Here is a 26,009-nt window from a genome sequence, read left to right on the forward strand (position 1 = left end):
GGGTAAGGGAAGTGTGCTAGGACCACTCTATAGGGGTTTCTTTGTTAAGAAACTGTGTATTTCTTTTTGATATTCCAGTTCTGGGTAATCATGCATCATCTTTAGATGCTGCTCAAAGCACTGAAGGCAAATCATTTTCTTTGATAGCAATCATTATCCATGGTCCACCAACACCAGGAGTAGTTCTGGGCTTTCATCAGGTAACGTTGATTAATTATCATTTCTATGCAATAGATCATGAATTCATTCTTTCCAGCCAAATCCTTTGCCCCCTTCCTTACATTCATTCCATTCACACTTCTATCTTAACTTTATCTGTTGAAAGTGAAATTCACAACCTTAAAATCATAATCAACTTTTACCTTTTATCCAATAAGTTCTGAAGTTTTGTTGATTCAATCTTTCACTGCCATTCTCTCATCTCCACAATCACTCTAGTACTCAGGTATTCATCATACCTCTCAGCCTAGTCCCTGCAATCATCATACAGGAGAGTAAGCTCTGGACAACAGGTTCAATACTCCAACATCCCCAATAGGCAGTTAAGCCCAAGTCCTAGGAGTAGCAATATCACCCTGCCTTACCCCAGAGTATCAACTTTATCACTAAATTAGTCTTCAAAGCCAGCATGCAGGTGAATACAAATCCTTGTGAACTTGGGACCTATCAACTATTTCTGTGCAGGTGCTGCAATACGCCTTTTGCAGAAGTAATACCTGTTTGAAGAACTGGACAAAAAAGTTCCTATCACAAAGTCCTTGACATAATCAAATGTTTATCATCAAAAATTGATAAAATTTTGTCAATTGAAATGATACTGAAGATGCAGCAGTATCTGATTTGCTGCAGTTCTCTAAAGACCTTTGGATCTTTCCATATGACTTCTAGGTTGATATCCATTTTACAACTTCCCTATTAGAATGGGAGTTCCTTGAGTAAAGACCATTTTCCCCCTATTTCTATCCCTAGCACTTGATATAGAACTTTGCACATATTAAACATTTAACATACTTTTTTTTTATTCATTCATCATCTTTTCCTTGGACCATTACAATAACTTCTTTTAATTAATCTCCTTGATTATGTTATTTCACTCTGAAGAAGCTCCCAGGGTTTCCTCCCTTCTCTAGGAGAAAACATATAAACAAACTCCTTTGTTTGGCTTTTAAAGTATTTCACAATCTTGCTAATCTACTTCTCTATGATTATTTCACATTATTTTTCTCTATAAACTCTATGTTCTAATTAAACTGGCTATGACCTAGATTTAAATTCTGCCTCTGAAACACAATGAAATCATTTAATTATCCCATGTACCAGGCAATACTTCAAGATAATAGAGCAGATCATGATCTCAGAAGAGTTAGAAAAAAACGGTAATCTTGATTCAAATACTCATGTGATACTTGAGCAAAACACTGGGTTTTGAGTTGAAAAACCAACAATTTTTTTCTAAGAAGCTTTACTGGTTATTTAGGGAAGTTCCTTGTCTGGCTAGTGGAATAAGAGATTCTTCTCAGCAGAGAGACCCTCAACTCATGAGAACTCAGGGTACAGAGATTAGAAGACTTTAGAGAGAAATGACTGAGGGACACTGACAAGGTGATCTTCATGAGGAAACTCAAATCTAAAGAAGCTAAATCTTGCCTGAGGTTACAAAGACTGCAAGTCTATGGGAAGACCAGCTCCATTTTTTTTTTTAAATTACCAAACCAACCAAAGTAGTAGAATTCCATACTGTGTGTAGCAATCATCATAAAAGGTATAATGTGTACTTTTATAATACATCTTCTCTACTACGATAATTGCTAAACCTTAAAAGAAGAGAAGTCAACTGGAGTTTATGTGAATATACTTAATGCATAATTTACACACAGGCAGGCAGAAATTTCACAAAGCAGTTTGTGGGACAGGAGCTGGGTGAAGAGAGTTTAATACAAATAAACCCTCTTATTAAATAAAAATTGTACTTATATGGCAGACAGTAAGTTTTCCAACTTCCAAATATAATATAAAACTAAGAAAATAGACTCCAACTGGTCTTCAAAGTTGTTTCCTCAGATAAGATCAGCAACTAAAATAAAAATGAGATAGAAATGAAATAAAGCTACTAACATAAAAAGTGAATAAAATGTATAATAATTAGATATCAGTACTACATTTTTCTAAAAATCTCAAAATAATATCCTACACCATAAATCAGGAATACAGAATTTATATTGAAGTTGACTTCATGATATACTTACCATTCATGGGCATTTCATCAATTTGTGTCGAATAGTACTGTTCAATATCTCTGAGAATACGGATATCATCATTCTTGACAAAATTAATTGCAACACCCTTTCGGCCATATCGACCTGATCTCCCAATTCTTCAAGAAGAAAACAAAAAAGAATTAGTTATAATTATTCAGTAAATGTATCAATGAGAAAATAATTTTTTAAAAGCACATTCAAGTACCTGTGTATGTATAATTCTCTGTTATTGGGTAAGTCATAGTTAATGATTAGAGAGACTTGAGGAACATCTAATCCTCTGGCCCAGACATCTGTAGAAATGAGTACTCGGCTACAAAAAAAAGAAAAAAAAATTAGTCACGTAAAATATTATTAGCCTTAACATAAACATTGGTTGATCTGTACTACTATTACTTGACAAATAGTTTAAAAAAATAACTCTTCCACCACACTCCTACAATATTGCTAACCTTAATTTGGTGAAGACATGCAGCACACTTGAAACTAAGTTTTAGAAAAAGTGGAGAGAAAGCTATCCAAGTTTTTGTTTTGTTTTGTTTTGTTTTTTTTACTATGCCTCTAGAACATCACCTAACAAATTCTTATTTGCCTATTCCTGCTCTATGACATATTAGATTCCTTTTGAATTTAACTATTCAGTACCAGTCTCCTTTTATTTCCTGATTGTTTTTACTAAACAATGGAAAAACAGGATTTTATTTTGTTTCTTTCAATCCATCACTACAGATATATACACAAACTGTCTCCTAATTGTTTTTCAAAAATTCAAATCCTCATGATCCCTTCACATAATTTTCTGCTGGTTACATCATTTTGAAGGAAAACGGAAAAATAACTTTCAAAAAGTATAAAAGTTGAGAATTAAAACACAGGCAATTTAGGCAATAAAGGAAAAAAATAACAACATGTACTGGTCTTAAGCGTAATTTTCTTCTTCATCATCATAGCAATTTTATCATGCTTTTAAAGTTTACAAAGATCTTTACAAATATCTCACTTGATCTTCTCACAACAATCCTGGGAAGTAGGTGCTATCATTACTCATTTTATAGATGAGGAAAGTGAGACAAAAGAGATTAATTGATTTGCCCAGAGTCACACAGCTATTTAGTGTCTAGCACTAGATTTGAATTCAACTCTTCCTGACATCAGGTCAAATTATGAAGTTTAACATTCTTCTATTCTTTTTTATAACCTTACATCATGCCAAGGTGTCAAATTGATCTCATGGTATCCTTTAGTACCTCAAGGACTTCTTATTGCAAAATTTCCACCTTACTAGCTCTCACCCTCAAATTATTAAATCCATGTTTCCCACAGGGACTAGCATGTTTTCCTGCTAATTCCTGACTGATTTTTATCTTGCAGATTTTATTCCTCATTTCACATCCATACTTATTTGTGGGCCTTATTTGTGGTATGCATTTAAAATTTATTGAATAACAACCTAGGATATAGCATGAACAGATTTGTGACTTTATCCATCTTTGTTGCTGCAGAGTATCTTAAAAAAGGATTCCTGAGCACATCAATGTGTTAATCCAAAAGACAAGGCAAAGAGATCTCCTGAACTGAAAATATTAGATACTGTGATATGTTGGTAGTATTCTGAAACATTAAGAGCTTCTTAGGAGGTGCCTTAAATCACACTACATAAGCAATGACATTATACCCTACTTTTAAGGTTGCCCTAATCACAGCATTTTTATTGAATTATGCTAACCTTGCACCAGATCTAAACTCTTTCATGATAGACTCTCTTTCTGGGGCATATCTCCATGCATCGATGAAACAGTGAAGTTGGCTTCTCTCATCTTTTCAGTCAGCCAGTCTACCTATAAGCAAAATAATCAGAAAAAGATTAGTAAGTTACTAGATATATGGTTTAATCAAATCTGAGGTTTTAAATCAATGTTAGTTTAACAAGCAGCAGAATCATTAAAAGAACAGTAGATAAAAAAAATCATTCCTTACAAATAAAACTGTATTCAAATTAAAAATGTCATTTTGTCCAGCTATTGCCAATTAGATCATTATTTTGTGAAACCTGAGACCTCATGTAAGCGCCACAGAATTTTGTGGTCTGATAATTTATTTTTTACAGAAAAATAAAACTGACTTCCGGCCAAGATGGCGGCGTGGAGGCAGACAGCTGCTTGAGCTCCTCGTTTTCTCTCAGAACTTACTTCATGACAAGCCTCTGACTTAATGCTTGACCCAGAAAGAAATCCACAAATTATCACCAAGAGAAGACATCCTTGAAAGTCGCCAGAAAAGGTCTGTGTTTGTTCGGGGGAGGGTCAATCAGACTGGGCGCAGACTGAGGGCAGACAGCCAGAGCAAGACAGGCAGCTCACACAGCTCAGACCGGAGGGGGAGGGGTGTGATCTCTGTCGTTTTTGTGAAAGGGCTTTTGCCCCAGTGTGGATGCTCCGTCTTGGCAGCAAGCCAGGAGCGGTGGAGAGGGTGTAAACACTGGAGGTGAAGATTAAAACCCCAGAAAGCCAGCGTCTCTCAGAGCCCGGCCACCCCCAACCCCCACCTGGACTGACTCGGTGCGTTCTCGGAGCCTCAGAGCGCAGACTCAGTACAGTCATTGCTGTTCTGTTAGTGGCTCTCTGCTGCCCTACCCCCAGTCTGTAGAGGAAGCCCATTAATACCATCCAGCCCTACCCCCCGCAAAACAGACCAATTGTTTCTCTTGTCAGTTTGTTTTCTTTGATTCCTACTCTGACAAAATGAACAAAAAAATCAAAAGGGCTCTAACCATTGACAGCTTCTGTGTGGAGAGGGAGCAGACTTCAAATGCTGAAGAGACTAGGAACAGAATGTCCCCAGATGTATCCCCTGGGAGGGATATAAGCTGCTCCTCAATACAAAAGAACCTCATAGAGGAAATCAAAAAGGCTCTCACAAGAGAGCTGGAAGAGAAATGGGAAAAGGAAAGGGAAGCTTGGCAAGAGAGCCTGGAGAAGTCATCCCATGCATTCAAAGACAGAATGGATAAAGAAATCAAATCATTGAGAAACAAAATTAGTGAGCTGGAAAAGGTAAACAACTCCAAGGAAAACAGGATTAGAGAGCTGGAAAAAGAAATCAGCTCTCTAAAAAATACAATGGAAAAAAATTCCATAGAAGATAAAAACTCAATTGGACAATTACAAAGAGATATAAAAAAAGTGAGTGAAGAAAATACATCATTGAAAATTAGACTGGAACAAGTAGAAATGAATGACTCAAGGAGAAACCAAGAGGGAGTCAAGCAAAACCAGAGAAATGAGACAATTGAAAAGACTGTCAAGTACCTTACCAGAAAGACAACAGACCTGGAAAACAGATCCAGGAGAGACAATTTGAGAATAATCGGACTCCCTGAAAAATGGGAGGAAAAAAAGAGCTTGGACACCATTTTCGAGGAAATTATCAAAGAGAACTGCCCAGACGTTTTGGAAACAGAGGGTAAAATAGACATTGAGAAAATTCATCGATCACCTACTGAAAGGGACCCTAAAATCAAAACGCCAAGAAATATAGTGGCCAAGTTCAAGAACCATCAGACAAAGGAAAAGATATTGGAAGCTGCTAGAAAAAAACAATTCAGATATGGAGGATCCACAATAAGGATAACACAGGATCTAGCAGCGTCCACATTAAAAGAACGCAGGGCCTGGAACATGATATTCCGAAAGGCTAAGGAACTTGGTATGCAGCCAAGAGTGACTTACCCAGCAAGAATGAGCATCATTTTCCAGGGAAGAAGATGGACATTTAACGAAATAAATGAATTCCATCTATTTTTGATGAAAAAACCAGACCTACATAAAAGGTTTGATCTTCAAATACAGAACTCAAGAGACTTCTAAAAAAGGTAAAAAGAAATCTTGAGAACTATACTTCTGTCAAAAAAATATGTAAAGAACATATGTACAATTTGTCTTAGAAACTAGAGGTGGAAAGGAGATTATATCATAAAAAAGTATAAAGTGGTGGTACTACATCTCATGAAGAGGCAAAGGTAACCTATTATATCTGAGAGAAAGAAAGGAGGGAGATGAACATAGCGTGTATCAATAGACATATTCGATTTATGGTGAAACTTCTTCCACTTCATTGAAAAGTGAAAGGGAAGGAGTAAGCTAAGGGGAAGGGAATACAGTAATTTCGAGGAAAAGGGATAAAATAAGGGGAGGATCTTTAAGGTGGGGAAGGGATCCTAAAAAGGGAGGGCTGTGAAAAGCAAGTGGTGTTTACCAGTTTAATACTGGATAGGAGGGTAAAAGGGAAGGAAAGGGGAAAAGCATAAGCAGGGGTTAATAGGATGGCAAGCAATATAGAATTAGTCCTTCTAACCATAAATGTGAATGGGGCAAACTGCCTCATAAAGAGGAAGCAGTTAGCAGACTGGATTAAAAGTCAGAATCCTACTATATGTTGTTTACAGGAAACACACCTGAAACAGGATGAGACATTCAAACTAAAAGTAAAAGGGTGGAGCAGAATCTATTATGCTTCAGGCAAAACCAAAAAAGCAGGAGTAGCCATCCTCATCTCAGATCAAGCAAAAACAAAAATTGATCTAATTAAAAGAGATAAGGAAGGGCATTATATCCTGCTAAAGGGAAGCATCAATAGTGAAGCAGTATCAATATTAAACATGTATGCACCAAGTGGTGCAGCATCTAAATTCTTAAAAGAGAAATTAAGAGAGCTGCAAGAGGAAATAGATAGCAAAACTATAATAGCGGGAGATCTCAACCTTGCACTATCAGAATTAGATAAATCAAACCACAAAATAAATAAGAAAGAAGTCAAAGAGGTAAATAGAATACTAGAAAAGTTTGATATGATAGATCTTTGGCGAAAGCTAAATGGAGACAGAAAGGAATATACTTTCTTCTCAGCAGTTCATGGAACCTATACAAAAATTGATCATATACTAGGGCATAAAAACCTCAAAATCAAATGCAGTAAGGCAGAAATAGTAAATGCATCCTTTTCAGACCATAATGCAATCAAAATAACATTTAATAAAAAGCCAGGGGAAAATAGACCAAAAAATAATTGGAAACTAAATAATCTTATACTAAAGAATGATTGGGTAAAACAGCAAATCATAGACATAATTAATAACTTCACCCAAGAAAATGACAATAATGAGACATCATACCAAAATGTGTGGGATACAGCCAAAGCAGTAATTAGGGGAAGTTTTATATCTCTACAGGCCTACTTGCATAAAATAGAGAAAGAGAGGGCCAACGAATTGGGTTTACAACTAAAATTGCTAGAAAAGGAACAAATTAAAAACCCCCAGACAAACACAAAACTTGAAATTCAAAAAATAAAAGGTGAGATTAATAAAATTGAAAGTAAAAAAACTATTGAATTAATTAATAAAACTAAGAGTTGGTTTTATGAAAAAACCAACAAAATAGACAAACCCTTAGTAAACCTGATTAAAAAAAGGAAAGAGAAAAAGCAAATTGATAGTCTTGAAAATGAAAAGGGTGAACTCACCACTAATGAAGAGGAAATTAGAACAATAGTTAGGAGCTACTTTGCTCAACTTTATGCCGATAAATTTGATAACTTAAATGAAATGGAAGAATACCTTCAAAAATATAGCTTGCCCAGATTAACAGAGGAAGAAGTAAGTAGTCTAAATAGTCCCATCTCAGAAAAAGAAATAGACTAAGCTATTAACCAACTTCCTAAGAAAAAGTCCCCAGGACCAGATGGATTTACAGGTGAATTCTACCAAACATTTAAAGAACAACTAACTCCAATGCTATGTAAACTATTTGAAAAAATAGGGATTGAAGGAGTCCTACCAAATTCCTTCTATGACACAGACATGGTACTGATACCTAAACCAGGTAGATCGAAAACTGAGAAAGAAAACTATAGACCAATTTCCTTAATGAATATTGATGCTAAAATCTTAAATAAGATATTAGCAAATAGACTTCAGAAAATCATCCCCAGAATAATACACTATGACCAAGTGGGATTTATACCAGGAATGCAGGGCTGGTTTAATATTAGGAAAACTATTAGTATAATTGACCATATTAATAATCAAATTAATAAAAACCATATGATCATCTCAATAGATGCAGAAAAGGCATTTGATAAAATCCAACATCCATTCCTACTAAAAACTCTTGAGAGTATAGGAATAAATGGACTATTCCTTAAAATAATAAGGAGCATATATTTAAAACCTTCAGTAAACATCATATGTAATGGTGATAAACTAGAACCTTTCCCTGTTAGATCAGGAGTGAAACAAGGTTGCCCACTATCACCATTACTATTCAATATAGTACTAGAAACTCTAGCCTTGGCAATAAGAGCCGAGAAAGAGATCCAAGGAATTAGAGTAGGAAATGAAGAAATCAAATTGTCACTTTTCGCAGATGACATGATGGTATATTTAGAGAACCCCAAAGACTCTGCTAAAAAGCTATTAGAAATAATTCAGAATTTTAGCAAAGTCGCAGGATACAAAATAAATCCACATAAATCCTCAGGATTTTTATACATTACCAACACAATCCAACAGCAAGAGATACAAAGAGAAATTCCATTCAAAATAACAGTCGATAGTATCAAATATTTGGGAATATATCTACCAAAGGAGAGTCAGGAATTATATGAGCAAAATTACAAAACACTTGCCACAAAAATAAAGTCAGATTTAAATAATTGGAAAGACATTCAATGTTCTTGGATAGGCCGAGCGAATATAATAAAGATGACAATACTCCCCAAACTAATCTATTTATTTAGTGCTATACCAATCAGACTCCCAAGAAACTATTTTAATGACCTAGAAAAAATAACAACAAAATCCTTTTGGAAGAATAAAAGGTCGAGAATTGCAAGGGAACTAATGAAAAAAAAGTCAGAGGAAGGTGGTCTAAGTGTACCTGATTTAAAGCTATATTATAAAGCAACAGTCACCAAAACCATTTGGTATTGGCTAAGAAATAGACTAGTTGATCAGTGGCATAGGTTAGGTTCACAGGGCAAGATAGTGAATAAAAATAGCAATCTAATCTTTGACAAACCCAAAGATCCCAAATTTTGGGATAAGAATTCATTATTTGACAAAAACTGCTGGGAAAACTGGAAATTAGTATGGCAGAAACTAGGCATGGACCCACATTTAACACCACATACTAAGATTAGATCAAAATGGGTCCAAGATTTAGGCATAAAGAACGAAATCATAAATAAATTGGAGGAACATGGGATGGTTTACCTCTCAGACTTGTGGAGGAGGAAGGAGTTTGTGTCCAAGGGAGAACTAGAGACCATTATTGATCACAAAATAGAACATTTTGATTACACCAAATTAAAAAGTTTCTGCACAAACAAAACTAATGCAAACAAGATTAGAAGGGAAGTAACAAATTGGGAAAAAATTTTTACAGTTAAAGGTTCTGATAAAGGCCTCATCTCCAAAATATACAGAGAATTGACTTTAATCTATAAGAAATCAAGCCATTCTCCAATTGATAAATGGTCAAAGGATATGAACAGACAATTTTCAGATGATGAAATTAAAACTATTTCCACTCATATGAAAGAGTGTTCCAAATCACTATTGATCAGAGAAATGCAAATTAAGACAACTCTGAGGTATCATTACACACCTGTCAGATTGGCTAAGATGACAGGAACAAATAACGATGAATGTTGGAGGGGCTGTGGGAAAACTGGGACACTGATGCATTGTTGGTGGAGTTGTGAAAGAATCCAACCATTCTGGAGAGCAATCTGGAATTATGCCCAAAAAGTTATCAAAATGTGCATACCCTTTGACCCAGCCATACTACTACTGGGCTTATACCCCAAGGAACTACTAGAGAAGGGAAAGGGTCCTGTATGTGCCAAAATGTTTGTGGCAGCCCTTTTCATAGTGGCTAGAAGCTGGAAGATGAATGGATGTCCATCAATTGGAGAATGGTTGGGTAAACTATGGTATATGAATGTTATGGAATATTATTGTTCTATAAGAAATGACCAACAGGAGAAATATAGAGAGGCTTGGAAAGACTTACATCAACTGATGCTGAGTGAAACGAGCAGAACCAGAAGATCATTATACACTTCAACAATGATACTGTACGAGGATGTATGCTGATGGAAGTGGATTTCTTCAACATAGAGAAGAGCTAATCCAATTCCAATTGATTAATGATGGAAAGAACCAGCTACATCCAGAAAAGGAACAATGGGAAATGAATGTAAACTGTTATTTTTACCTTCTGAATCCAATTCTTCCTGTGCAACAAAAAATTCGGTTCTACACACATATATTGTATCTAAATTATACTGTAATATATTTAACATATATAAGACTGCTTGCCATCTGGGGGAGGGGTTTGGGGGAGGAAGGGAAAAAATCTGAATAGAAGTAAGTGCAAGGGATAATGTTGTAAAAAATTACCCATGCATATGTACTGTCAAAAAATGTTATAATTATAAAATAAAATAAAAATAAATATAAAAAAAAAAAAAAAAAAAAGAAAAATAAAACTACTGCCCCTCAATATTTTCCTTATTCTGAAACGAAGTAGAATACAGTTCACTTCATTGAATGCCTCTCAAATGAGTATTTTCAACTCACTAGGAAAAGAAGATTGGAATCAACTATCACACAGCTCACAAAGCAAAGGTTAATGGATTTTTCACTGCAACATTGCTTTTAGGATAAATACTGAATCCCCACACCTCAAAGTTAGATAAAATTGGATGCATTTTATAATAGCAAACTAAGAAACAATTTCCTATTCCTCTGCACATCATAATCTAAATTAGTAATGAACTCCACTCCCATTTTTTCACAACTACGCAAGATGTGATTACTATACCTTCCTCTTGGTATTACAAAAGATGACTGCTTGAGTGATGGTCAAGGTATCATAAAGATCACATAAAGTATCAAATTTCCATTCTTCCCTTTCCACTGCCACAAAAAATTGTTTGATTCCTTCAAGAGTCAATTCATCACTTAAAGAAGAGTTTAAAAAAATTTCATAAAACTTTTTAATAACTGATTTAATTCTGCAAAAATCTCTTATCAATACACTACCATAATATGAACTGACCTTCACCTCGCTAAGTAGCAAAAGAAAAATGTCAATATCATAATAATTTTTACTATTGTATATTTTACTACCTTATATAAAGGTGCAAGATTAACTATTTGACATTAGAACTAGATTAGATGAACAACCAGGAGAATTCTCCCAATTTTAATTAAAAAAAAAACAAAAAACAAAAACAAAAACGCCAATGAATATTACACAGTTAATGGTAATAATTATAATAAATGACCTAAATCATTAATGGATTTGTATACTGTACTAACCCAGGAAAATTAATTCCAAGATCACTTACCGTTTTACCAAGATTCGAATTGGATCAGTCATGAATTTGTTAGTCATTTCTAAAATTTCGTGAGGCAATGTAGCACTGATTAAAACCACCTGAGTAGCTGGAGGCAGGTATCTGTACACATCATAAATTTGTTCCTTGAACCCTATTAAGAGAAATAAAATTATTCAGGAGTAATATTTCTTCTCATATTTGTTGAGTGTAATGATTTTGAGTTCTTTATCTGCTACATCCTAACTGTTTGTGACCTATGAACAAATCACCTCTTTTCCCATGGTACCCCAAGAGACTCTCTAAAGATGAATTGATCTCCATTGGTTAGAGTTCCCCAAACTTGTAAAACTAGATAGAGATCAAAAACTTTGTGAGGAGATAACCAAGAATAATATACGCAACAGATTGAGCATAAATGAACTTTTACTAGTTTTATAATACAAATGGAAGAAATTATATATGTAAATAAGCACCATAATTGTTACTGTGCTTCATGGTGCATCTATAGACCTGAAAGGGACTTTGAGGACTTCTAGGCCTATCTCATTATTTTAAAGATGAGGAAACTGAAAGCCAAGGAGAGGTAAGTGATTTAGCCATGGTAATGTAGCAGTAAACATAATAAGTACTTGGCATAACCAGATAATTCTAGGGTCCCTTCAAGGTAAAAAGCTAAAACAAATTTTTACATCTTTCACTTCTGATATATAATTTGTAGAAGAGATAAGAGAGCCAAGTCTCTTAAGGCAGACTGAGGTAAAAGCACTTAAACCCAGATTATAATCTTAAGTGTGTGACCACCAGCAATGCACATAATCTTTTGAGGCCTAACTTTTCTCAACTGTAAAACGATAGTTAAGCAGGCATTTTGAACTGGAAAGAAAGAGAGGTCATCTATGATAGATAAGTGATTTTAGTGGCAGAGCTCAGATTTGAACACAAACACCCTAAATGCCTATCAAGCATTTTTTCCAAAACAGGCCATGTAACCTATCTAAGGTCCAGGGAGGTTAAATGTCTTTTAAGGTAAAAAGATATTCAGGAGCAGTACTTAGACAAGAATACTACCCTTCTTCCCTCCCTCCCCCCAACTTTAAGTCTAGTACTTTTTCTACAGTAAGCAAAATGAAATTTTTTCTTAAGCAAATGTACAGTTGAATCTTTACCAAACATCACCCCCTCCCCCCAACCATCATTTACCCAAAGATCCTATATCTGATTCTTAGAGCCAATGTTATCTGAAATGCAACAAAGTAATAGCAACAAAGCTCTTCCATGATTCTGAATGTTCTAAGTGCCCAAGATCTAGAGGAAGTGAAAACCATTAGTCTTGGGGCTGGTTGACTGAATCCACCACAAATTTATGCTCTTTAACCTCAGTTGGGTTCTACGTGACAAATTCTTTTATCTCTTGTTAATTCTCTAGTAACTTCCTCACTACAGGACATCCAATCTTTTCCCACAGTCTTAAAGCCCTGCAATCCTATTGCCTTCATTCTTAGACTAACATTTCCTTCTAGAGGCATTCCTAAGGAAGCATCTTTCTTTTTTGCTAAGATTATGATTCTCATCCCATTTTCTTTCACTTCTTCTGAGACTTTTCCATTATTCTTCCTTTCTCTATTTACCTTTAGTTAGGTATAAATAAATAAAACAGAATCATAAGAGCTATTTTTGTCCTGAGGTAAAGTAGCAAAGTTTATTGGGAAAAATGTTAAATAGATGAATTTGCAAGCCAAAAACTAAAATAGATACTAAAAATACCTAAATATAGATTTTACTATATCCCATTAGGGTAAATCAACAAAATTAAATGTGTTGTCCTTCACACTGCAAGATAATAATACTATGACCAACTATCACCAGGGAATCTGTTAAGTTGTTCTTCCAATATTTATACCAATCTCTATGTACTCCAAAGCCCAATGACTCTTTTGGAATAACATTTCCAAAAAGACTAGCTAGCATTAGGGGTATAACATACAGGATTGAAATAAAATGCAAGTAATGTAAATCCGAATTAAAATGAAAACCTCTATGTTTTTAGCCACCTGAGGTAACAAAACTAAATCTGACCAGAAAGGACCATATATTTCTGGTATGACAGTCTCATCCCCCTCCAAGTAACCCAAGGATTTATTTCCCTAATTAACCCATACTACTTTTCAAGATGTAAGTTATTAAATACTTGTTCAAATTCAGAGTAAAGCATAGTTTTTTACCTTTGACCAAGCATACCTTTATTAAGCATTTCATCAGCTTCATCCAAAACCAACATCTTGATAGCACGGGTTCTTAAACTTCTGCGACGAATCATATCTACAATATCAGTATAAAAAAGATACTGAGAAATAATTTTGTCCTTGTTATTCCATGTAAAACCATATATAAACATAACATTTTAGCTGATTAACCAATAAGTTCATCTGTGAAATAATTAATCAATCAATTAATAAGCACTTATCAATGGCCTATTATGTGACAGGCACTGCATAGGTTACTGACAAGACAAAGGTAGGAAATAGTCTCTGCCCTCAGGAGGTTTATGATTTATCATGGGAGACAACATACAAAACATACACACAAGGGAGGGAGAGAGTGAGGGAGGGGGTGAGGGACAGGAGGAGAGAGGAAAAATGTTTTTAGGGGAATACAACAGTTTAAAGATATATAGGAAAGATTCCTGTAGAAGTACCTCAGTAGAACTCAGAAAGAAACTAGGGATTCTAGGAAATGGAGGTAAGAAATGAGTGCATGCCAGGCAGTCTGTACAAAGGCATGGAGAGAAGAAATGGAGTTAGCTGGACTGAACAGTGCTTGAAGGAGAGTAATCTATAAAAGGCTGATGTTAAGTTTAAGTTAGGTTGTAAAGGGTTTTAAATGCTAAACAAAAAAGAAAAACATTAAGTAGAAGAACCAATTATAGATGTTATCAGTAGTCCAGATTATAAACGACAAGGATTTGAGATAGAGTAATGAATGCCTAAGTGTAAAAAAAGACATGAATTATATTTGAGAATATTGTGGGAATGGATAGATTTGATAACTGAATGGATATATGGAGTGAAGCATGACACAAGAATTGATTCTGAATTTGAAGTTGTGAACTTGGTTGACTAAAAGAATGGTAAGATTTGAAGGAAGAATAATTTTCTTTTGGACATGCTGAGGTATGTATGTATGCATACATACATATTTCTGTGTAGTGGGTTCTCTTGTCTTTCTTTCCTTAGTTCCACAGTAGAGTACCTTATCCTTTCCATTTTTGTTTTCACTCTCTGGTTACCTACTTTCTCTTGGGTCAAAGGATATAAAAATTTTTCTATAACAAGAATTTTAAGTTACTAAAAATCTATGAAAATTTGTTTTAAAACATTAACAATAGATTAAGTGCAAATCAAAACAGTGGAGGCTTAACTCAGACACATTGGCCAAAATAGCAAAAAACAAGAATAATCAATGTTGGAAAGATAGGCACAATATAGACTCAGTGAAACAATTATTTGAGGCAAATAATCCAGAAAGTAATTTGAAATTGTGCTTAAAAAAAGAAAGTAAGTAGAATGGCTACTTTCCTGATGTAAGATCCCACTGCTAAGCATATACCCAAAAGAGATTAGATAGAAAGGTCAAAATATCTTTATTACTACTTTTTGTAACAGTACTTAAAACAGAGCCCATTGATTGGGAAATGTCTATAAACAAATTATTAATGTTTTAGGCTTTTCTTATAATGATTTATTGAAATTTTGCACTAAAAAAACATAAGAGCTTAGAAAAACATGAAATGATACAGAATAATCAGAAAAAGGAAATCACTTAAAATGATTACAAAAATGTAAGTGGAAGGGGAAAAAAATCTGGTAAATTGAACAGTATAATTATAACTATCAAACTTAGTTCTGAAGAAGAGATGAAGAGCAGGGAATGGGGATTTGGAGGAAGGGGGGAGGGGTAGTAACATCATACATAAGCTGCCACTCAGGTGATAATCTATTTTGATAAGTATTTTTTGGTCCCATGAGTTGCTAGTAGGAGAATATATCTGTAAATTTTAAACGATGATATAAAATCAAAATACTACTAAAATTATTTTAAAAACAAATTGATAACTTAAAAAAAACAACTTCAATTTTCTGATTAGTTGGGAAAGAGTTTATAAAGGTTGTAATATGAATGAGAAGAGGCAACAAATTATTTTTCTAGGAGTTTGGCTTTGACAAGAACAACAAAATAAGATGACAGCTTCAAAGGATGGTAGGGATCATGAAAAGATTAAAAAAAAAACAACAACCACTACCATGGAGGAAAACTGGAATGGTATGACATGCTTACCAAATACACGACCTGGTGTACCAGGAACAACATGCTGCCCATAATCCAATTTCCTGATATCTTCACCAACATTTGTCCCCCCAATACAGGCATGACATTGGACATTCATGTAATCACCTAGAGCAAGCAGACCCTGAATACAAGAGAGAATAAGATTAGCTTAACTGCTTTATATTTCCAAACAACCTCTATAAAGATAAACTTTTAAGTTTACTAAATTCAAAAATAGATTGTTCCTATTCTAGAATAGTAGAGCTGGAAGAGGCCTTAAAAATCATCTAGTTCGATTGCTTCACTTTTAAAATTTTTGTGTGTGAGGTAACTGGGGTTAAATGACTTGCCCACGGTGACACAACTAGGAAATGGTTAAGTGTCTGAAGTTGGATTTGACCTCTAGCTCCTCCTGACTTCAAGGCTAGTGCTTTATCCACTGTGCCATCTAGCTGCCCCAAAATTGCTTCATTTTACCAAAAAGGAAACTGAGATCAGAAGACTTGTCCAAAATCACACAGAAGCAGAATTCAGATTCAAACTCAAACACCATGACTTCAAGTTCAGCAGTCTTTCCAGTATAACACACTGCCTTGAAATTATTACATCATTATATTGTGAGGTCCTTAATATTATGAGCCAGAACTCTCAACCTGAAACAAAGGATTCTTACAAGGCACTAAGTCAGTGGAAATGATAGAGACAATAGTTATCTAATTTAGCATGGTTCAGTACATTTGATTTAATCCTACAAGGAGATGTTATGGGCCAGAACTTGAAACAAAGTACTAAGTGGAATTGAGGAGACAATGGTTAAGTCTAGTTTAGCATTGATTTAATCCTACAACAAATAATGATTTCCTAGTGATATAATGATTAGTGTATACTCAGTGTGGAGCATATAAGCTAGAAGTTCTCAGGGCCAGAAAGACAGGTGCACTAGAAGCTCTCAGAGGCTAAGACAGATTCATTCCATTGTCCACCTTTATTGTGGCTGGAGGCTGTAGCACAAACCCTTGGGAGTCAAGGAGATTCAGAAGCCAGAGAAGGCAGGCCTCTCAGAATCAAGAAGAGAGATAGGCCTCCAGAAAAACTAGCAGAGCCCCAAGTGAAGGAGACAAGACTTTGAAGGATACAATAAAGGATTTGGACTTTAATCCCTGCCTGCACTTGTGATTACTGAACTGAAACTAAGGCTGCCTCCAGAGACCCCAAGGAAACCCCAATGAGAGATTATATTTTAGAGAAGAATATTACACCTTAAGAACAGACTTTTTTTTTTTGGCTCTTCTAACACCTAATAAATGCTGACTACCTCTAAAGCAGTAGCTATTTAGTCTTTATGATGCATCCATCTCACAAACCACCTAGTCCAACACCATATATAAACAAGAATTCCTTCTACAACCTATCCAGTAAGAGAAAATCCACTGACTCAACAGGAATCTCTTTATACTTTTGGTAGCCCAATTCTTATGAAGGTTTTTTCCCCCTCCTTACATCAAACCTAAACTTACTACTTTAAAACTTCTACCCATTGCTAATTCTGTTCTCTAGGACCAAAAGAAGAAACTTAATTCTCCTTTCTTTCAAATACCTTAAGACAATTATTACTACTCCTTTCCTGTCCTTCCCAAGTAAACTCCTCTGCAGACTAAGCATCTTAATTTCTTTTAACCCATCTTCATATAGCATGGCAATGTCAAGATGCTAAATTTGAAGACAGGAGGCTGGACCCAAATGCTTTCTTTCTTACTACCAGTATGCCCTATTTGTGGCTTTGGGAGTTAACATCTCTGGGCCTGTTTTCTTACTGTGAAATGAGATGGTTTTAGGAGCTCATGGCCCTAAATCAGTAGCCTCAAGAAATTCTCTTTATTAATGTACTTCCTAAAAATATGACACAGAAATGAAAATACTCCAGAAGTTGTCTGTCCAAAGAAAGAAGAGCACCCCTCCTAGTTTTAGACTCTATATCACTCTTGAAGCAACCAAAAAATGCAAATAGCATTTTTTAAAATTGCTTATCAATTTGATTTTTCAATCTAATGAAACCTCCAGTCTTTCCCCAGAACTGTTATCTGTTAGGATTACTAGGTGCTAACTCAGTTGTCTTCATGCCCCACTATCAATATCTTGGAGCTGGACTCAGCCTCTCATTTCCCTGGATCAATCTACATTCTGAGGCCCAGTGGAAGTCCTTGTGACATTTTGGACATGGAGTTTTAGGTCTTCTCTCAGCCTGTTTTCTCACTCTATCTCCATATCTACACTGAGCTCTTAGATGTCCAACTTTTCCACATTGAAAATATCAACGAGTTTCTCTAGACCCTTGCCAGAAGGGACCCTGTCTTTCCATGTTCATCATAGTCTGGGTGTAAAAAATATTTGTCCCCAACTGAAGCACAATCTTATGATCTCCTCTAAAGGAGCATCTTTGTCTAGTCCCCATATAATTCTTTTGCAACTCTCATTGGCATTTTCCATAGCCAAATGTCTAGTCATTATTTCTGTAGCTGCATTTTCTCCAATAGTTCTTTTGACAGCAGTTTGCAGATGTCCCACAAAATTCGCAAAAGGTTCATTGGGACCTTGTTCTATTTTTGTGAAAGCTTCCCCTTGATCTTTCTGTCCGGGGACATACTGACCTTCACCTGCTAGTTGGTCAAAAGTGAATTGTGTGTTAACTCCTGGTTCCATATTGTGTCTGTCTTGAATCCTGCATAATTCATGAAACTCTGCAAGCCACAGCATGTTTTGTCCAGGTTCTAGACATGTCCTTGCTATGGATTTCCAATCATTCAGGGTTATGACTTCATAAGACAAACTATCTAGTAACATTTTAACATAAGAGGATGTAGCCCATAAATAGTACACCCTTTTTTCAGATCCTTAATTTTATTCAAATCTAAAGGAGTAAATAATCAATCTCTTCAATCACAGGATATGCTTGTATAAAATCACTTACATCCTATCCCTCTCTCTTAGCCTTAACCGATGCTTTTTTCTAATCTTGTCATAGGCTGCTTAACAGGTGATTCTGTTTGTGTGTCTGCCTCTTCCCCTACTCCTTCTCTCTCCATCCCTGAAGGGTTAATTGAAGGAGGATATGGGAAATGCTCCTATTGCTCAGAACTGTACTTAACTCCATTGCTATCTGATTCAACCTTTTCACCTAATTTAGCTGACACCTCTCCCTTTTGCTCCTCCTTATTTTTCCTTATTCTATAACTTATATAATTTCCTAAAGCCAGTTGAATTATATTGTATGTTTGAAATGTGTCTTTGGAAATTGAGTTAGGCCCATTTTGTTCCTCTCCTACTAATTTCCATTCCTCTAGATCCAATTCTTTTTCCAGAGAAAAACAAGGACATATGACCTGCACAGTTTTTAAAAGTTCAGTGATCTCCTCCAAAATTATAATCAATCCTTGGCTTTTCATAGCATTGACAATGCTCTCTAAACATTTTCCTTGAACAGAAACAGAAGGCTGTTTTCTAAAAATTTGCCCCATTTCACTGAAATTCTACTTTAGCTCTTTAACAAAGTTTCCTTATTACTCACGCTTATTTCTGGGTCAGAGAGACTTTTCCACTGAGCTCTGGATTGGAGGCTTTTCCACTGGAATGAGGATTGTGTCTGTCCCTGTTTGGGTGCCAAAATGTCAAGATCGGGCTAGCTCCCTTAAGAGCTTAGAATCAGCCAGAGTCAGGATAAGCAAAAGTCCTTGCCCCACGTTGGGCTCCAAAATATTATGTTCTGTTGTCTCTAGATTTGCGATTGTTCTCTGGGAGATCTCTTGGGGAGCTTCTAGGGAGGCAGTCTTGGCTTTAGTTCTGTATTGGCTCTTTCAAAGTCTTGAATCTTTTCCTGTCAGAATCTTTCCAGCCAGCTTCAGTCTCTAGCTACCTCTGAATCCAAAGCCTCCAGTCAGCACAAAGATAGAATCTCGAATCCCCTTCTTCCTGAATGTTGGCTCTGAATTTCCTCCAGCTTCCCTGAAGTTCTCCTGGGAAGTCTTGTCCTTGACCCAATCCAGACTGACCCTTCCAGACTCTAACTTCTTCCAGAATGCCTCTAGACTCAATGTTGGCTCCTTTTATCCTCCCAGAGAATGGGCTTGTGGGTATTTCCATGGGCTTGTGAGAATTTCTTACAGACCAATGAGCAAGCTCCTTTTAAAGGTGTAAACTCCTTTAAAGGTTTGAACCAAAGGTGTGAACTAAAGGTGTGAGCTAGAGAATTGTTAAGTACCATGCTAAACTACACAACCGAGTTAGCACCTAGTAATCCTAACTGCTGGAACGCTGTCTTCCCAGAAATCAGCCAGAGTCAGGCTAATCAAAAGTCTTTATTCTAGTAATCTCCACACCACCTTCCCCTCTCTCCACCGCCAGGAGAATGCCTCAGTTTCCTCCTCCTACTCCACCTACATAAGTCACTTCCCCTTCTTTGTCCCATCAATCAAGTCAGCACAGAATAGTTGGGGAGGGTCAACCTTCAAACATGTTAATAGAGAATTGTCCAACTGGCAATTAGTCTCACATGCTCCATTATCCAAGTGCATTTTTTCAGTACTAGCCCTTTACACCTAACATCTCTTTTCATAACCTTGCCTTCTTTTTCATTTGGTAGATCAGCAGCAGGACCAGGAAGATGGCAAACAGGAGCCCTACAACACCACCAGCAATCAGAGCTGCCAAGACTTCTGTCTTCTCAAAGATGCTACTCTGGGCAGTGCTAGACATTGACACTTTGTTACTTAAAGTTTCTTCCTCAATAATACTTTCCATCTTACATTTATGAAATTGTTTAACTCATATGTAAGACACTTATCCCAATTAAATTTCACCATTTTCTGTTCGGTTTACAATGTCAAGACTTTGCATTATCTTGACTGTCACACAATGATTAGCTAGCTGTACCTTCTACTTTGGCATCAATCTACAAATTTAATACTCAAGCTATCTATTTTTTTATCTAAGTGTTTAATTAATCAAAATGTTAACTGCTATAGGTCTAAAATACAGATCCATTCATTATTTCATTAAATACTTCTTTCCAAGGTGACAACAAATCATTAATTGCTCTTTGGAGATAGTCAATCCATCAATCCAAATTTACCTAGCTGTACTAGTTTATCTTTCTATTTTATCTATAAGATTAGCAGGAGACTGAAAGAATACTGAATTTTAGGAATTATGTAAAATCTTCCTCACATAGCCAAGAAGAATGGATAGTCTGACACAAACTCTTCCTCTTCACCAATGACTGTTTTAATTATAAGTTCTAGAATTTTTCCAGAATTTGAAGTCAAGCATACTGACCTCTTGCTTGAAGAGTATATTTTCCTCAATTTTAAGTTATATTATTTGTCCTTCTCTGGTTTAGCAGCATCTTATTTTCCAAGATATTTCAAAGATTGTGGAGAATTACATAAATTTCATCCACAAAAAGCAAAATTTTTTGTTTGCTTTTTAGAATTCAACTTTTAATTATAAATAGCATGGTGTTATGCCAAGTATGCACACACAGCTATTTTAAAGACATAAATACAACACATTTTTCGTTTAATAACCATTTGACTGGGGCCACTAGGTGGTGCAGTGGATAGAGCACCAGCCCTGAAGTCAGGACGACCCGAGTTCAAATATGGTCTCAGACACTTAACACTTCCTGGCTGTGTCACCCTGGGCAAGTCACTTAACCCCAATTGCCTCAAAATAAACAAACAAAAAAACAAACAAACAAATAAATAAATAACCATTTGACTTTACTTTCCACACTCCCATTTTTTTATGGGAAAAAAAAAAAACCCAAGGCATTTTATGAACTAGTAATATAAAACAACAGGCCTATTGATAAATGCATAATAATATATAGCAACTGATAGGGATCACAAAAAAATTAGATGTTCTTTTTTGGGGAAAGAAAAGTGCAATTGGAAGATAAATTTAGCAGCTACATTTATAACCAGAATTACAAAAAACTTAATTGCTTATTTATTGACTTTTCTCAGAGTTCTCACCTTTTGAATTTGGACAGCTAATTCCCTAGTTGGGGCTAATATCAAAGCCTGGGTTTCTCGAACCTGTTAAAACAAAAACTTAACTTAGAAAACACCATAAAGCTCTTAGTACTCTGAATGCAGGTTTTAGAATCTCAAAACCCAGATGTCAACATTTTAGCTATGTGCCTTATTTTATATTTTATTTCCAAAAGAGACAAATTTTACAAATATAGAATAACAGATAACATATTACAAATATTTTAATTCCAATTACCTAAAGTAGAACAAGAAATTTTTAAAAAGCTTCTTGTTCTTTCCTGGAAAACTGTAAATTAAGAAAAAAAGTATTTAATTTTTAAGTCTGAAAATGTTTTGTTATATTTTAATAGATAACAGAATATATTTAAAAGGTGATATTCTACCTGAATATCCAAACATTGGAGAACTGAAATGCTAAATGTTGCTGTTTTGCCTGTACCAGACTGAGACCTGTAAAGGCATAAACATTTTAAGTCAGTTTTTTGTGCATAAGAAAATTTTCAATTATTTCAATGTTATTCCAATAACAAAAAAAAGAAAGTTCAACATTTCAGTTTTCTTATTTCTGTATTTAAATAACAAATTTTAAAGTTAGAAGTGACCTCTCAATGACCATTTACTTCAATCCACATTGTAAAATAATTACCATTAAAACATATTCAACATACAATTCTATTGGGTAATAAGTATTATTCTACATATACTATGAGAAGTAGTAAATTGCCTTAAATATCTTTTTTAAAATGTAAATTTTTTTATACTTTATAACCCAAAGCTATATAAAATGTCTGGGGACTTATACCTTTTTTTTTTTTTTTTTTTTTTTTTTTTAAGCTAAGAGAATTGGCAAAATAAGTTAGCATCAACTACTTATGCACAAACAATGAATGGTTATGGTTCTAAAATAGTATCTTTGTTTTCAACATATGAATGAAAATCCTCTTGAAATAAAAGTTACATAAAAGTATTTTGTTAATAAATTAAGCAAACAAGAAATAAAGATTTTAGAAATTAAATAGTTGGAATTGCCACTTAGGAAGTGCTAAATAAAAACTAAACAAATCTTGTGGAAGCAAACATATAAAAATCCTTTACCAGAGAGTAATTAGAAAAGTAAAATAAATCTGTAGTTAAATTAAAAAGAGAAAGCTGGCTAAAATTTTATCAAAATTGAGTAAAACTTTTCTCAAAAGTGAAGAAGTTAACAATTCTCTCCTAGAATGTTTCTTTCATTATTAACCATATAAATTAACTTACTGTGAAATGACATCTCTTCCTTTAATAATTTGTTTGATAGCACGCTGTTGGATAGCTGATGGTTTCTCAAAACCTGTAAAATAGTTTTTAAAAATGCTTCAGACTTTACATTCATCCAATGATTATCTTTCTGTTTTCCATGGCTTCATATTCTTTTTAAAAAGCTAAGTTTTTATTTATACCTGTTTGTATATCACAAGAATTTCAAGAAACAAACCCTCAACTTACCCCCTCCCCCAAAACATCATTTTTGTAACAATGACAAAAATAGTTATCAGGTTCTTTATTTGTTATTTCTTGGCTTGGACTAGTTATAAAGATTTCTATCTGTCAAGTATTTATTTGTTTTTGCTAAGCTAACAGGTTAAGTGACTTGCCCAGGGTCACACAGATAGAAAGTATTAAGTCTGAGATCAGAATTGAACTTCCTGACTTCAGGGCTGCTGCTCTATCTACTGCACCACCTAGCTAAGCCATTTGCCAATATTTGATGTTGCTACCAATCAAGAATAATTTCAGTTATCTGCCATTACTAAGCAATGAATCATTTAGGATGGGTAATGTTCTAAATAAATGAAATTAATTTCCCTTTAAATATCAACATTTAAATTTTATTATTTTCATAGGAAACTTTTTTTTTCTTTTAAATAGTATTTTATTTTTCCAATTACAGGTGAAGACAATTTTAAACATTTTTTAATAAAATTTTTAATTTCAAATTTTCTTTTCCACTCTCTATAAGATAGTGAGCAATTTGATATAGGTTATATATAAGCAACATGTAAAATACATTTCCATATAGTCATACTGTAAAAAATTAAAGTTTAAAAATATTATGCTTAAATCTGCATTCAGACTCCTAATAGTTCTTCCATCATGGGTCTGAAATTGTCCTGTATTACTATACTGCTAAGTGTTAAATCATAGTTCATCACGGTATAATGTTAGTGTTAATGTATGTGTGTGTGTGTGTGTGTGTGTGTGTGTGTGTGTGTGTGTGTGTGTGTACCAAGTATGAAGTAAGGATATGGTAAAGAACTTACAGCAATGTTAAATTCCTTTTCTGTATTCTATCTTCTCTAGGTCTCTGTGACCTGCATAGGTATGTTCAATGTTTAGGCTACTAATTGCTTAGACTTTGAGATATATGATGACATTTATGTCTGTCCAGGCTGTCAATGTTTAGGCGACTAATTGTTTAATGTATGTTTCTTCCCTGAACTGGAGAATCTGTTATTTTTGACATGAATGATAACATTCAATTAACTGGTGGGGAAGGGGGGGGGTACCTATCCGTTAATGTTCCCCAAACTCATGATGTAATCCTTTTGCAATTGAACCTATAAAAACTGTGTATCTTCCCTTAGTTCTTTAGCCCTTCTACCGTGAGCTTTCTTTCTTTCCCTCCTCCCGGTGTAATTGCTCATTCTCATGGGAATTTGTTAAATAAACAACTTTTCTGCTTTTTACTTCAAGAGGTCTCTGAGAAGTCATTTTTGGATAGGATTTTCTATCCCTCACAGTTTGGGGGCTCGTCCGGGATGAGTCTTTGGTGGAGACGGCTGCACATCCTGAACAGGGATAGGCGCGCCCACAGATAGTTTTTCCCGTGATTCCTGGCTCTGAGTGGGTAGCCTCCCTCCCTCTCTGGCAAATGACCTGAGGCAAAGATACTCAGTGAAAAGCAGAATTGAAGACGAAAAGGAGAAATAGAGTCCTGACAAGCCAGCAGTGATCTAAGCAAACACGTGTTTCTCGAGGTGAGCTTGGAAGTCTGGGGGCCTATTGGCTGGGTCAAGGGAGACCCAAGGGATTAGCCCTCCTAAAAATTGCTTTGTTCAGACTGCTTCTTTGGCTCCAAGGAAAGGACTCTCTAAGACAATTCTCTCTCAAGTAACCACGCAGCAAGACAGGTGGTCTCCGCTGACAATTTGGTTTGAGACTAAGTTGTAAAAATGGGATAGAAGCAGTCCAAAGATGTATGTCAGGACATTAGTCAGGGAATTCCAGCCGACAGCCCACTTGGGAGTCGACTCAAAGACTGGGATAAATTACCCAGGTATAAAGGGAAAGACAAGAAGATAATGTGTGAGGAGCTCTCGACCTAGGCCTCCTGGGTGGAAAGGAGACGCCCTGGTGTCAGGACCCGCCTGAACCAGGAACTGCCATGAAGCAGGAACTGGGCAGGTGCAGGGGAGGCACTAAAGGGTTTGGCTCCGCCCTCGGGGAGGAACTAGGGAGGAACCCCGGAAGAACCCCAAACATTATAAAAGAGCGAACATGGAAAGGCTCGAGGAGACACTGCTGACTTGTAACTTCAATAAACATCACTGTGTTCTATCCACCTCGGCTCTCTGTCTGGTGATTCCCTCCTCCTGTCTCAACGAGGAGGGCCGGAGACGTCCAAAGCCCCGTCGGGTCGGGGAAGCTGGAAGAGGCAGTCACCGTTGAGGTTTCCTGTGACCGGTCCTGGCCCCTAACAACTGGCGCCCGAACAGGGACCTGAATGAAGGCGAAGCCGGACCAAGAGTCTACTCATCACAGGAACCAGGAAGAGGTAATTGCTGTGCTCTTTCACCTCATATTGCTGCTGGTCAGCAATTGAGAAGACCAGATAGCCTAGTTGAACTAACTCAGAGAATAGTTCACTAGAAGGCAGAAGAATGGGACAGAAACAAGTAAAAACCCGTATCGAGCCGGAGGATGCAGGCAT

The 26,009-nt window shown here is 35.6% G+C and overlaps 1 protein-coding gene across 1 annotated transcript; it reads right to left on the bottom strand.

Moving 5' to 3' along the window:
- Positions 1 to 261: 261 nt before the first annotated feature.
- LOC141550460 (eukaryotic initiation factor 4A-III-like) lies at positions 262 to 26,009 on the bottom strand. The gene is given in 16 exon segments (XM_074281141.1): positions 262 to 473; positions 2,247 to 2,374; positions 2,464 to 2,571; positions 3,985 to 4,015; positions 4,018 to 4,096; positions 11,144 to 11,282; positions 11,673 to 11,814; positions 13,902 to 13,982; positions 15,999 to 16,131; positions 22,019 to 22,081; positions 22,423 to 22,489; positions 23,297 to 23,392; positions 24,818 to 24,955; positions 25,447 to 25,529; positions 25,642 to 25,724; positions 25,778 to 26,009. Coding segments are annotated over 16 exon segments (1,635 nt in total). The 3' UTR covers positions 262 to 441.

The sequence above is a fragment of the Sminthopsis crassicaudata genome, chromosome 1, assembly GCF_048593235.1.
Source record: "Sminthopsis crassicaudata isolate SCR6 chromosome 1, ASM4859323v1, whole genome shotgun sequence".
Taxonomy (NCBI): Eukaryota; Metazoa; Chordata; class Mammalia; order Dasyuromorphia; family Dasyuridae; genus Sminthopsis; species Sminthopsis crassicaudata.